The sequence below is a fragment of the Silurus aristotelis genome (genome assembly GCF_946808225.1).
Source record: "Silurus aristotelis genome assembly, chromosome: 6".
Classification (NCBI taxonomy): domain Eukaryota; kingdom Metazoa; phylum Chordata; class Actinopteri; order Siluriformes; family Siluridae; genus Silurus; species Silurus aristotelis.
This window is the reverse complement of record NC_139579.1, coordinates 6,036,937-6,049,653: the sequence shown is the minus strand read 5'-3', so window position 1 is coordinate 6,049,653 and position 12,717 is coordinate 6,036,937. Positions and strand designations below refer to the sequence as shown.

Below are 12,717 nucleotides of genomic sequence, written 5' to 3'. Positions count from 1 at the left end.
TCCCCAACAAACTTTTACTGTATAAATAATTCATTGGAATGCGAATCTGTTACATCACATTCTAACCTGTTTACTTGTAATAAACATACAAGTTCCTTTTCGAACTGAATGAGAACAAAAAAATAAATAAAGAAGTCGATAAAGAATAAATAAAGAATGTACATCAAGATTGGATTTTTCTCCAACTGAAACTGTACTCATCCTTTAGGTATTATGTACTACAAAGTGAAAAAACGGATCAGCATTTATAGTACATAGTAACCATGTATAACATTGTAAGAATTATTAGTTTAAAGACATTGGAGCAACCTGAGAGAAGAAGAAACAGGATGTCATGATTAGTTTTGAGAGAAAATTGTAAATCTAAAAACCTGGAATCTGGAGAGATTAAAAGTAACCTAAATTATATTTATATCTATATCTAAAAGCATTAAAATATATATATATTTTTTAGCAATTCTGTGCATATTTGCTAATTGCAAAATAAATGACCCGAGATGCTGGCTGCAAACTACACTCTAATTTAATGAACACCTGACCATCACGTTTATAATTGGTTAAATATTCAATATCAAATGAATTCCCCTTTTTTGTAGTTGTAATAAGATCCACTCTATGTGAAGGCTTTCCACTAGGTTCTGGAGCAAAGTTGTGGGGTTTTGTTATCAATAAGGTCTCAAGAGCATTAGCGAGATTAAGGAATGATGCTGGTTGAAGAGATCTGGGGTGCAGTCAGTGTTTCAGTTTATCCCAAAGATGTTATTAGGGTTGAGATTGTGCAGAACACTCGACTTCTTCCACTCTAACCTTCACCAACCATGTTTTCATGGAGCTTGTTTGGTGGAATTATTGCACTTCCAACCTTGTGGTAACACAAAGATCCAAATATGAGTGTGATGGTCAGGTTTTCACATACTCTTGGCCATATCGTTTATCTGCAGCTGAATTCTTTAAGCGCATTGCAAGTTTAAGATAAAGATTCAAAACTAAACAACACAAAAACATTTTTTTAATACCACACCAGCTACTAAACTGCCACGAAGATCTCTTAAGGGTCACCATTTAGGGATATAAAGATAGCTGACTCGAGGTCACAACTTAGTGCCACGATTAACACTGTAGAATACCCGCTTTCAACTTAAAATTCCTACTCATCAACTTGGGATCATTTTGAGGTCCAATCAACAGGACTGCACGCAGCATACAAAGTAAACAGTGTAGCCCTTTAAACCTTGACTGTCGATATTAATAATTGCTTAGGTCAAATAACATACTGTGCAGACATTTTCACCTTTCAAATCTATACATTGATCGTACAGATCACCCAGGAGTTAAAAAAGCGTCACAGTTGGATGATTAGCTTATTCCTAACACAAGATTATCTGGCAACATCAATGTATTTATCCGTTTGTGTGTTAAATCCACCTTTTTTTTCAAAATGCAGCAGAAATGCATACAGAATCCACCAGATAGTTTTATAGTAGAACAAAAACAAACAGGATATTTTTATGTTCCAAAAAGTAGTGTTCATTCGAGATCTGCATATTTTGGTGGTCTGCTTTAACCAAATGCTTCTGAGATTCATTTTTACCCAAATTCTGTTTTTCTTTTTTTATGTTTTAAATACATTTATTATAAATACAGCTTTAAATGGGTTGCTCATCATCACTTTCTTGCTCATCGTCTTTTCCGTCCTCAGGGACAGGTGTCAGGGACGAGAGCAACATAGTGGGGTGGGAGGAAGGAGTTTGAGATGGGCTGCTATGGGGACCTCCTGTTTTGCTGATTGTACTTTCTGTCTGAGGACTGCTAGTTGCACTGCTGCTTCCAGTAGTCGAGATCTCCTGCTTTGCTTCTTCAATCAACACTTTCGCCTCTTCCTGCTGTTTGACCGGGGACAGAGGAACTGGAGGGGTTTGGGATGAAAGCTGGAAGGATTCAGGGGTGGAGACGGACACAGGGGAAGTTGGGACTGAAGAGGCCTGAGTTGCCTTGGAGTACTTACGAACGGTGTCACGGAAACTTGCCAGAGGGGGACGCAAGCGGACACCGCTCCGTGTTGAGCCCTCAATGCCTGCCTTAAGCTAACACAAAATATTTACAAAAATGATATATATAGATATGGATATTGAATAGTATCATAGTATCCCAGCATACAGTATTTAAATGTATCTACCTCTTTCAGTGCTACAACTCCCACTAGTTTGCCTATGCTGGTTACATAGGCATGACTGAGGCTCAGTAAGGAGAACAGTGTATGAGTCTGTGTGAAAAAACAGTCAGCACACATTATCTTCATGTACAGTCAGGAATGTAAAATAATATTAATATAGAAAGGAAAAAATTATTCTACTGGAATAAGGATTGTATTGGTATTTATTAGTTTTTGAATTAGGCTTAGTTCAATTAATATATATATATTATAAATACTACTGTAATAAATACAAGCTACTACTGCATTTGAGAGGTTATACACTTCAAACACTGTATTTATCACGCAACAACAGCCTGTACATGCCCTAATAGCAAAACAAATATATATATATAAGTCAAATTTAGCACACCACTTGACAGCAAATTATTTGTAAATGTCCTTCATACCAAGTCATTCACTGCTTAAATAGGCAAAAGATGCATAGGGTAAACTCACCCTGTGTAGTGATGTTCTCTCCACCAGCTGAAAAGGAGATGGGTCTATCTTTACTCGTACAAGTTCTATTGGTTTATCCATCTCTGAATCCTCCCATGCTTTAATCTGTTTAAGCCAATACCAGACATATGCAGGTCAAATACTGAAACAAACTAATATATATATATATATATATATATATATATATATATATATATATATATATATATATATATATATATATATATATATATATATATATATATATATTTTTTTTTTTTTTTTTTTTTTTTTTTTTTTTTTTTAAATATATGAAAAAGGATAACATTGTTACAAAGACAGAGCTACTTTCTAAACATTTTAAGCTCCAGGTTTCCAGGAACTTTTTAAGCATTAATGATATGTCAATGGCAGTATCAATATCTAACACATACCAGAATCCGGCTCGATTTACATACAAACATGGCCATTTAGATTACTGATGTTTGTATGAGTATTAAAGGAGTCTTAAAACACAGCTGTAATTAAAGGGTATATGTTTGTTGGTTTTATACTTATTTATATCAAACTTTCCTGTTTGTTTCTCTGGGTTTTAAAATGAATTTTATCCTGTTTGTGATATACTGCCTAGTTCCATTTACGTTGTTTGTTCATCACCTGACCATTTCATTTTTGAATGATGTGGCTGTGATCTTTCAGATACGGAAATCTGATTTATAGCAATATAGCAACACACACACACACACACACACACACACACACACACACACACACACACACACACACACACACACACACAGTGAGCTTGTGTAATACATAAAATGTACTTTTTTCCAATAACTTATTATTATTTACTTTATATAACCTTACATTTCCTCAATTCTATTAAATAAATTGTCAAAAACAGGTTTAATTTTCAAACATTTATTGCTTTGCAATTGCTTCCAGAGTAAAAAAAAACAAAAAAACAAAAAAAGAGTAAGCAGCAGGACATAATGCAGTACTAAAATTAAAGCAATCGTTTAAAATCTATTTGCCAACAAGTTACAGGGATCAACAAGAATACAAATCTAACACGAAAAACATAATGTAACATTACTATAATATTGCAACATTAAACATTAGTTTCACATTATTAAAGTAATATTTTGTTAGCATTGCATGGTACAATTCAATCAACATGAAACTATTGCATTTAAGTGATTGTTCCAACCAAACTGTTGGGGATAATGTTGGAATAATGTCACTCCCAAAACTCACATCTAAAAGTCAAAAAAGTGGAGAGAAAACAACAGACATCAACCCTTTTACAAACAAATGACATGAGTAAAGATGAGTTTAATAAAGAAAAAGAAAAAAAAAATACCGTCATTTAGTGAATGTCCCAAGCTGGAGTCAAAAAAGCAAAAATGTGGAACGGTGTAACATCGATGAGCTCTCTGAAATAGTACAAATAGATTACTTTAGACTTTTTGCAATTAAAAAATGCCTGTTTCACTTTATGTACACAATTTGAACATGAAATACAGTCGACTCAGTGTGTTTGTCCAATGCTTTGGCATATTTGCTCAAGGACATTTCTAGCAAAGTAAAATGAACGTCAAGATGACAAATCATACACACGTTATTTGCTTAAATATGATGCATGAAGACGACCAAAAATATTACAATGATTCATTCAAAATCCTACATTTAGCGAGCATTCATGTTTTTTTGAGAGTCAGCATATTAGCAAAGGAAAATGTACATCGAGATGAGGAAGTTAAAAAAACCATTAACACCTAATCTGTGAAACATGATTCACGTAGTCAGTCAACAGCACATCTTATAATGAACAAAATTACTCTAAAGATGTATTTTTTTTATAAAATTCAGGAAATAGTTAATTCGCCCATAACTGAAATTAAAGCAAAACTAAGTAAGTACAAATGGTTGATGTTTAAGTGTAAATCATTTATAAATATAGAAAATATCTTACCTTGTAAAATCTCCACATCTTTTCATCCAAATCTTCCTTGTCGCTGAGTCAGAATTGTAGGAAGTATACCTCAGACTTGCCGCCATTAGAGTTGTTTTTTGTTTGTTTATTTTGACTGTATATGCAACATCTCCTTTTTTTACCTTAAGGCAGCAAATCAGCTTTAGTGCAAGTATTTTGATCAGGTTATTTTCAGATTTATTACATTCATGTCATGAAAGTGTAATTTGAAACAAAAATAGTTATTTTATAGCATTTTAAATATATCCTATTTGAATTGTTTGCTTCTATTCAAAGAAGAGCCTGAATAATTATTTTCACTTTCATTTGGCGGATCCACATCCAACAGCAGAGATGCAAAGATAAGCACAAGCCAGACCTCTCAAATTACTCCCTAGGAGTGTATCAATGTTGAATAGTCCCTTGAGCCAATTCTACATTCACATCTATGTGACACTGTTTACACAAAGTAACTAATTCCATATCTCAACATCAGGTATCTGATATATTGTGTTCTACTTTAATGTATCAAAAATGGTTTTACACAATATATTACACAAGTATTTGCTCATATATGTTCATATATGGCTATATATCAGATTTATATATGGGTTGCCTGCACTTGAATCCTTAACTGTTTACTGAGAGACAATTACTTAACAATTCCATTGAGGAAGGAGACAATGATGAGCAGTAACAAAGAGCCATTGCAAAGGAAAGGAGCAACAGCAGATCAACATGCTTACTGAACAGTTAGCCTAGCGAAGAGCCACCACTCCAGACACACCAGTTCCATCACCAACAGTGCCTACATCTCCACTAAATGCTTGCCCATATAAGTAGATCAGAGATCCAGCAGACTTCAATGGGTTTTTTGTTTTTTGTTTGCTACAGTGCTTGCTGGGGTTTTTTTTCTGGTCAAGACGTGATTCCAGACAGCTGCAAAGTATCTGAGTTAATTTGGCCTGTTGACATGTAAAATTCTGGAATGAGCACAGTTGACTGGACTCAAAGAAGAGAGCACATGGCTTCCGTTTCCTGTGTATTCTGATTTTGATTCTGATGATGATTCAAACGAGAGCAAAGACACCAGTGCTTTCAAATAACATTTATGGTGTTTGGCAAATGCCTTTGTACAGAGGGTTTTACAGTTATCTTATTTACACCAACCAGGCATAACATTATGACACTATAACATGATGAAAGGTGAGTGAATAACAGTGATTATCTCTTCCTCATGGCACCTGCTAGTGGGTGGGATTTATTAGGCAGCAAGTAAACATTTTGTCCTCAAAGTTGATGTGTTAGAAGCAGGAAAAATGGGCAAGCGAAAGGATCTAAGCAAGTTTGACCAAATCTAAACGATGGCCAAATTGTGAAGTCTAGAGGACTGGGTCAGAGCATCTCCAAAACTGCAGTGGGCTGTTTCTGGTCTGCAGTAGTCTGTATCTATCAAAAGTGGTACAAGGAATAAACAATTGTGAACTGGCGACAGGATCATGGCCAGCCGAGGCTCATTGATGCTCTTGGTGAGCAAAGTTTGGTCCGTGTGGTCTGATCCAACAGACGAGCTCCTGTAGCTCAAATTACTAAAGAAGTTAATGCTGTGCTGCTCAATAGGTCAGAACTGTTTTGGCGGCAAAAGGGAGACCAACACAAATATTAGGCAGGTGGTCATAATGTTTGCCTGATCGGTGTATACAACTATGCAGGTGAGGGTTAAGGACCTTGCTTATTGACCTTTCTAAAGTCATACTAAACCATTTTGGGAACCAAGACCACCACACTGGACCAGTCAATGTTATTTCTTGATTACTTCCATAATCAAGCATGGTTGTTAGACTTCCACCGAACTACTTGGGGCATATAATGTTTATTGTATACCACTGCCCCTGGGCGATATATTAATGTGGGGTTCTGTAAGTTTGACATGGTTGATATGAAAACACATCAGAAACTTTCACCTTTAACAACAGGCCTACTTTAAGTCCTGGAATTCCAGCAGGTTTGTAACTGGAAGCTGTTGGCCACATGCTGGGCTTCTCCTGACAGTAGCTGCAGCAGGTGGACCACCCATTGTGATGCTGGCAAGCCCCACACTTCTGCAGTTCAGATAAGAGCTTGATCAACAAATAAAGTTGGAGTACCTGCTGCTTGGAATAGGCTCCACAGCATCTGCTAGTCCTCTGTCAGAACCTGGAGCAGGATCTGGAAGCACTATTGCGGCTTTGTGCACAGCTGAAAGAGGGCCTGTTGTTGCATCTATCAAATGCTGATGAGGGTCCTGACTCAGCACTTGTGATGATATCATGGCAGCAAATCTTCCCCCAAATTATTGCATTAAGTTAGCAATGAAAGAAAATGGGAGGCAGGGATATCTATTTCCTTTTCTTTTCCTTTCCTTTTCAGTAATGATAAACAGATGGTGCTCCTGTGTTGTTTAGTGCTCTCACTTCTTTATCTTTGCTGCCACTCATTGAAATACCCTTGTTTTACACAGGCCTAAAATCGCTACAACTTAGTTTCCCTTGCTCTGCTCCTCCATTTACAAGCCAGCAACCACACCTTATTTGCAGAGTATCCACACACAGCCAGGTAAGGGTAACCTACTCCATCAAAAGACCAGAAACCACATACCAAGTGAAAGTCCTGCAAAGCATTAGGAATAATGACCTGTACCTGAGAGACTGAACTGGAAGCCCTCTACCAAAAAATCTCGGTATGAATACTTGTACCGTTACACCTCTGGTAAAAAAATGTGAGTTACCTGAATACCTACCACTGTCATATAGCTACAGTGTTTCCTAGGATTGAGCAATATCTCTAGCCATTTCATTCAAGGCCTCAGCAACAACATTTTCCTCTTGACTACCCTGGCAATAAAAAAGGGCCCCAAAGCTGTAATGCTTCAGCAGACCAGATGTTTGAGCAACTTAGGCAAGATTTCAGCACCACACTCATCCACCTCAATCACACCAAACCTTTTCATATTAGAGTTTGTTGCTTGTGAGACTGGATTCTCAATTGTCCTATTCTAAGATTAGTCATGATCAGCAACCGGAAGACTGCAGACCAGAGAATAGGTGCTGGGTGCCAGCCAAGGATGTAATTACCTGCTAATATGTCATGAATTTTATGCATGCCACCACAATCATTCAGGCCCACAGCCCAGTCGGATGTCATAGAAAACAATTTCTCTTAAAGGTAGCGATTCAGAAAGTGGTTCTTGTAAATTGATGCTGAAATACCAGAATCTCTCTCTCTCTCTCTCTCTCTCTCTCTCTCTCTCTCTCTCTCTCTCTCTCTCTCTCTCTCTCTCTCTCTCTCTCTCTCTCTCTCTCTCTCTCTCTCTCTCTCTCTCTCTCTCTCATATTTACACTCATCAGAACACTGATTACCTAGGCTCAATCACTTTCACAGCACACTCTCACAGTATAAAAAGACTCCATATTTACAAATGCACTATTAATTATATGCTCAGTGTTTTCAATACCGAGTTTGTCTGCTGCTTTGTTGTGATATATTGTCTTGACCAGCTCCTATTGTTTGTGCATCTCATAACCCTTCCCTATTTTTATTTTTATTATTATTATTTTTTTTGGATTATGTGTCTTGTTTGCTATAGAAAATAGCCATTGAGTACCAGTACATGTAAAGTTTTTTTTGTGTGTGTGTGTGTGTGTGTGTGTGTGTGTGTGTGTGTGTGTGTGTGTGTGTGTGTGTGTGTGTGTCATGTTTGAGTACCAAATAAATAAACGTGGATAGATTGAAAATTTGGAGTAGAATTACAACCTCTTCAGGTGTCATGGTGTCAGTGAAGGGTGGAGGAGTCGGCTCCTGTGAAAAAAAAAAAAGAACAATATGTACATTTTATACACATAATGTACATACATATATTATATTACACATATATATATATATATGATATAAGATCAACTTTTGTACCTTTGACTGCTCATCTGTCTGTCTTTCTGAAGTGGATGAGAAAAAGTTGTGCAGAGTTCTCCTGAAAGACTGGAGGGGACCTTTATCTGAAGTGTAATGTGGAAGTGAAGAGACAAAGAGAGACCATTTTGTTATTTACTTAATACAATTATTAACAACAATAACCTTTCTAGGGTCCAAGCACCCAGACACAGTGAGCCACATGTTCAAATAAGTGCTACAATTATTGTCTAAGCAATCACAAAAAAACATAGCCAGAACTTCAAGTGTGATGTGTAGTTTTACTCATGATATGTATGGTTTAACCACACTCAGTAATGTAATTTGTGGTGATGCAGTCCCACTACCTGTTTTGGCAGCTTTACTGTCACATTTATTGGCCCATACAGACAAATTCATTTAAATTTCTATTGATTTTGTGAGACCTTCACTGGAGATGATGTATGGCAAGTTGGGGACAAAAGTATTATAAACTAGCCAAAAAACACCTTTTGACAAAGCCCAGGATGATAGGACTTGTCTCAACCTAGGGTATCCATTGTCACTTAATAAATCTACAAGCCCATATTTGACTTAACAATACTGTTGAAGCATTGGCAGCATTTGGTCAGATGTCCCTTACACACATTCTAATATCAGTGTGACAAATTTCAGGATGTTATACCTGATGGTTCTATTGGTTACCATTTACATCCTAGGCAGAAAAAGAAGTGGAAGAATAATAATGAGAAGAAAAGGTAGCATAACAACTGGCCACCAATGCGAGTTTGGTTTTTAGGTTTTCTAATTATAAAAATAGACACAAATGTTAGTTCGCTTTTAGGAACTCGAGCTGCGTCGAAACGATTTGGGAACGTGCCCGAGTGTTCACGCTCTAATGTGTGCAATCAGTCAAAAATTGGACGCTGGCCATCACCGGCAGGGGTGACGTCACGCCCAGGAACTATAAAACGCACATGGAGTGAGGCGAGCACCAGCTTTTGTTTGTTCACGAAGCGCTTTTTGTGTATGTGTTGAATTGTCGGTTAATTGTTCGTCAAAAAAATATATATATTCTTTAAAGCGAACCACGCTAAGTCGATTCTCAAGAGAGCCAGCTGCATGTCAGTGCCATCGTTCCACTCTACCAGGGAGTGCTCGCGCTCCTCCCAGGTCTCTCGCTCTCACTGAGGGGGAGCGTCGCGCCAGTTCCTGGGGCTCGCAAATGGACCTCAATAATAAAAATTTCTACAATTTCTTTTTTTAGCACAATGGTTATTCTTTTTCAGCCTTCTTTCCAGCGCTATCACTACACTTCTTGGTACCCATGATGCAAAATGTATTGTGAAATAAAACAAAAACACTATAAAAACAGACAAAAGCAGAATATTCACACAAGAGAACGACGAGAATGCATCCAGAACAACATCTATATAGCGAATGACCATGAAGCGTGTGGAGGGAGGTGACGAGCGACGAGCTGAACGAGTGACTGGAACCAAACGCGTCAAAAGAAATGCTTGTCTTCCTGAAATATGCTCGAAGATTTTTACTAGTAAAACTGCTCATACACTGATATTCTCGTACTACAAGGCACTCATACACCGGGTTCCACTGTATAACATAAACTCACCAGGAGGGGTGCGATTTGTGGTGGTCTCCGGCTGTTTGGGTGATGGTAAAGGGCCATTTCTTTCTTCCAGCACCGGTATGCTCTGAGATGTTGAAGGGGAACAGTGGTTTACATCCCATTTCCACCCCACAGTGACCATTTACCATTCATCCAATCAATTCTTTATGCTTTGATGAATAAGTTTTTTCTGTATGTTTCTGAAAGATTTAGTAATTTAGCATGAATGAAGCTAATAATAATAACAAGAAGAAGAAGAAGAAGAGGAAGAGAAAAAGCTTTTTACAAAATTGCTAGTAATTGGTCAATACTACAAGCTTTTTTTTACATTCACTACCACAGAATTGATTAATTGATCCCTTAATAATTTCGGGCATGTCTGTGTAATTAAGTTAAATGTGTAGCATTCAAAATTTTTCAATGCACAGTAACCACCCTGTATTTTACAATTTTGTCTACACACTAAACTAGCGCTTTGGGGATTTTAAACTAAAACTTTACTCAAAGAAATCAAGCTGCACTATAAATCATAATTCCAAAATTGATGTCTTCAAAATTCTAGTTTCTGAGCAAACTCTAGAATACAATTCTGCCAGGTTCACACACCTTTTCACCATCGATATCTTCTCCGTCTTCATCCACAAAGGCAATAGATTCCAAGCTTTCACACAACCCTTGGCCTTGCAAACCCTCTTCCTGTGTCATGATCCGTCGTTCTGCTGATAGCCACCAGTCACAGAGGGCAAGAAGCTCAAACCGCTCAATGCTTCCCAAGAGGATCATTGATTCTTGGGTTGGAAAACAGGCGATGAATTTTTGAGTAGATCATTTAAACTGCATTTAACCCAAACATATATCTATTACAATTTACGTCCAGGCAATTTAAGTCAAGGCTTGATCACATAAAAAAAATTTAATAAATTCAACACCTTGTATGGCAAAAATAAGCCATTATGTGGCTCTAGAAATTCTCACCTTTTGAGTCCACAAGAGGGAAATTTTTGAGGGTTGTGGATTCTAGTAAATGAAGCACTTCTCGGTACGTTGACTCTGAGCACAGATATTTCACCTTTCTCACCATGATGTCTTCAACAAAAATGTTATATTGACTGCAACAGAAAAAAAAACCCACTTCAGACATGGTATTTCGTTTATATTTTTATTCAGTCTAAGTAAAGTAGAAATTTGCACATAAATGTTTAATTTTCCTCATATTTCACAAAACTTTTTGTCTTGCTTTAATGGATAATCTAACCAGTCTATATTTCTTTCTGTAATCATAATGACTATTCTGTGATCACCTCAAGAATTACCCACTGTTAGCCAGAGGTTGGGATTTTTGGAGTCTGGTTTCTAGTTTCTATCTCATTTCAAACATCTTGGGGAGTTTCTTATTGGTGCTCTAACCTTTAACCTGACTGTTAGGATTTTAAATCTACAAACCAAAATCATTATAAAATGCTAAACGAGCTCAAAGTGAGATCAAAAGACATTAATGAAGATATATATACAGCAGAGATGAATAACTATTAAATCAGATACATGATTTAGCCTTTATTCATTATAAGATGCCTGTCTACCATGTTGAGATCTAAGTAGACATACTGAGGGAAAAATAGGCTATATTCACTGTAACCAGCATAGAAGTAGTATGAAAAACATCTAAGGATACACTAAAATAGAGAGTACAGAGGGGGAACCCGAAGAGGAACCAATCCTGGACATTGTGGAACACCAGTCTGATTAGAGCATGTGTAGATCAATGTAGATCAGTTCAATGTATTTCCATGTAATAAGCAAACCACTGCTACACTTTGCATGAATTCCAAGACATTTCCTCCTGCAAGTGTGGTTCTTGCTGGTAGCTGCTAAAATAGCAAGGAGGAGGATGAGGACTGATGACAGTTTGGTGAGTCAGTAGTTGCTGATGTCTGACCATGGCCAGATGTTGTGGAGTCATTTAAAATGTAATGATGAAAAGGATGGGGGGGGGGGGGGGGATTAGGGGTAGAAGGGAAGAATTAGCAGAGATTTTCAATCTCATCAAAGATGGTTACAATTTCATCAGCAGTCAAAGAAGAGGGTGGCGGAGAATGCGAAAAGGTAGAAAGTAAATCTAAATATTGAGGGGTTATCATGCTGTGAATGGAGATTGTTCTTTATTTTTCCACAGAAGAATGTCTTAGCAGCTGTCACATCAGATGAGAAGTTTAAGCGAAGAAAGTGGTTTAAAAAAAGTAGAAAAGAACAAGTCATGCTGCTGCATTCTGGATCGCCTGCCAAGAAAAAGCTGCAGTAGTCTAATCTTGTGAAGAGGAACTGAACAGGCACCTGAAAGGCCTCATGGAGAGAAATGGCCAAATGCAAAGTAGACACTGCACAATGGGAAGATAGCAGTGGTGGATAGTAATGAAATAAATGTAATTCTTTACTATAATTGAGTAGCTTTTTCGGGTATCTGTACTTTACAGAAGTTTTTCCTTTTGAAGAGTCTTTAACTTTACTACATTTCAATATCAAATAGCTTACTTTTTACTCAATTACATTTTACAAAAT

General features: G+C 37.1%; 1 protein-coding gene and 1 long non-coding RNA gene across 2 annotated transcripts in view; both read right to left on the bottom strand.

Moving 5' to 3' along the window:
- Positions 1 to 1,596: 1,596 nt before the first annotated feature.
- clcn1a (chloride channel, voltage-sensitive 1a) overlaps positions 1,597 to 12,717 on the bottom strand; it is a 35,056-nt gene continuing 23,935 nt past the window's right edge. The window contains exons 16-23 of the mRNA XM_083544273.1: positions 11,137 to 11,270; positions 10,768 to 10,949; positions 10,165 to 10,246; positions 8,553 to 8,638; positions 8,400 to 8,444; positions 2,651 to 2,755; positions 2,177 to 2,263; positions 1,597 to 2,084 (exon numbers count right to left, since the gene is read on the bottom strand). Coding sequence (XP_083400399.1) covers positions 1,647 to 2,084; positions 2,177 to 2,263; positions 2,651 to 2,755; positions 8,400 to 8,444; positions 8,553 to 8,638; positions 10,165 to 10,246; positions 10,768 to 10,949; positions 11,137 to 11,270 — 1,159 coding nt within the window. The 3' untranslated portion in view covers positions 1,597 to 1,646. The remainder of the gene's footprint in view (positions 2,085 to 2,176; positions 2,264 to 2,650; positions 2,756 to 8,399; positions 8,445 to 8,552; positions 8,639 to 10,164; positions 10,247 to 10,767; positions 10,950 to 11,136; positions 11,271 to 12,717) is intronic.
- LOC310727708 lies at positions 3,455 to 6,572 on the bottom strand. Its single transcript, XR_014534073.1, has 3 exons — positions 4,608 to 6,572; positions 3,996 to 4,209; positions 3,455 to 3,891 (listed from the first exon to the last, which is right to left on the bottom strand). It is a non-coding gene; the product is annotated as an uncharacterized lncRNA (long non-coding RNA).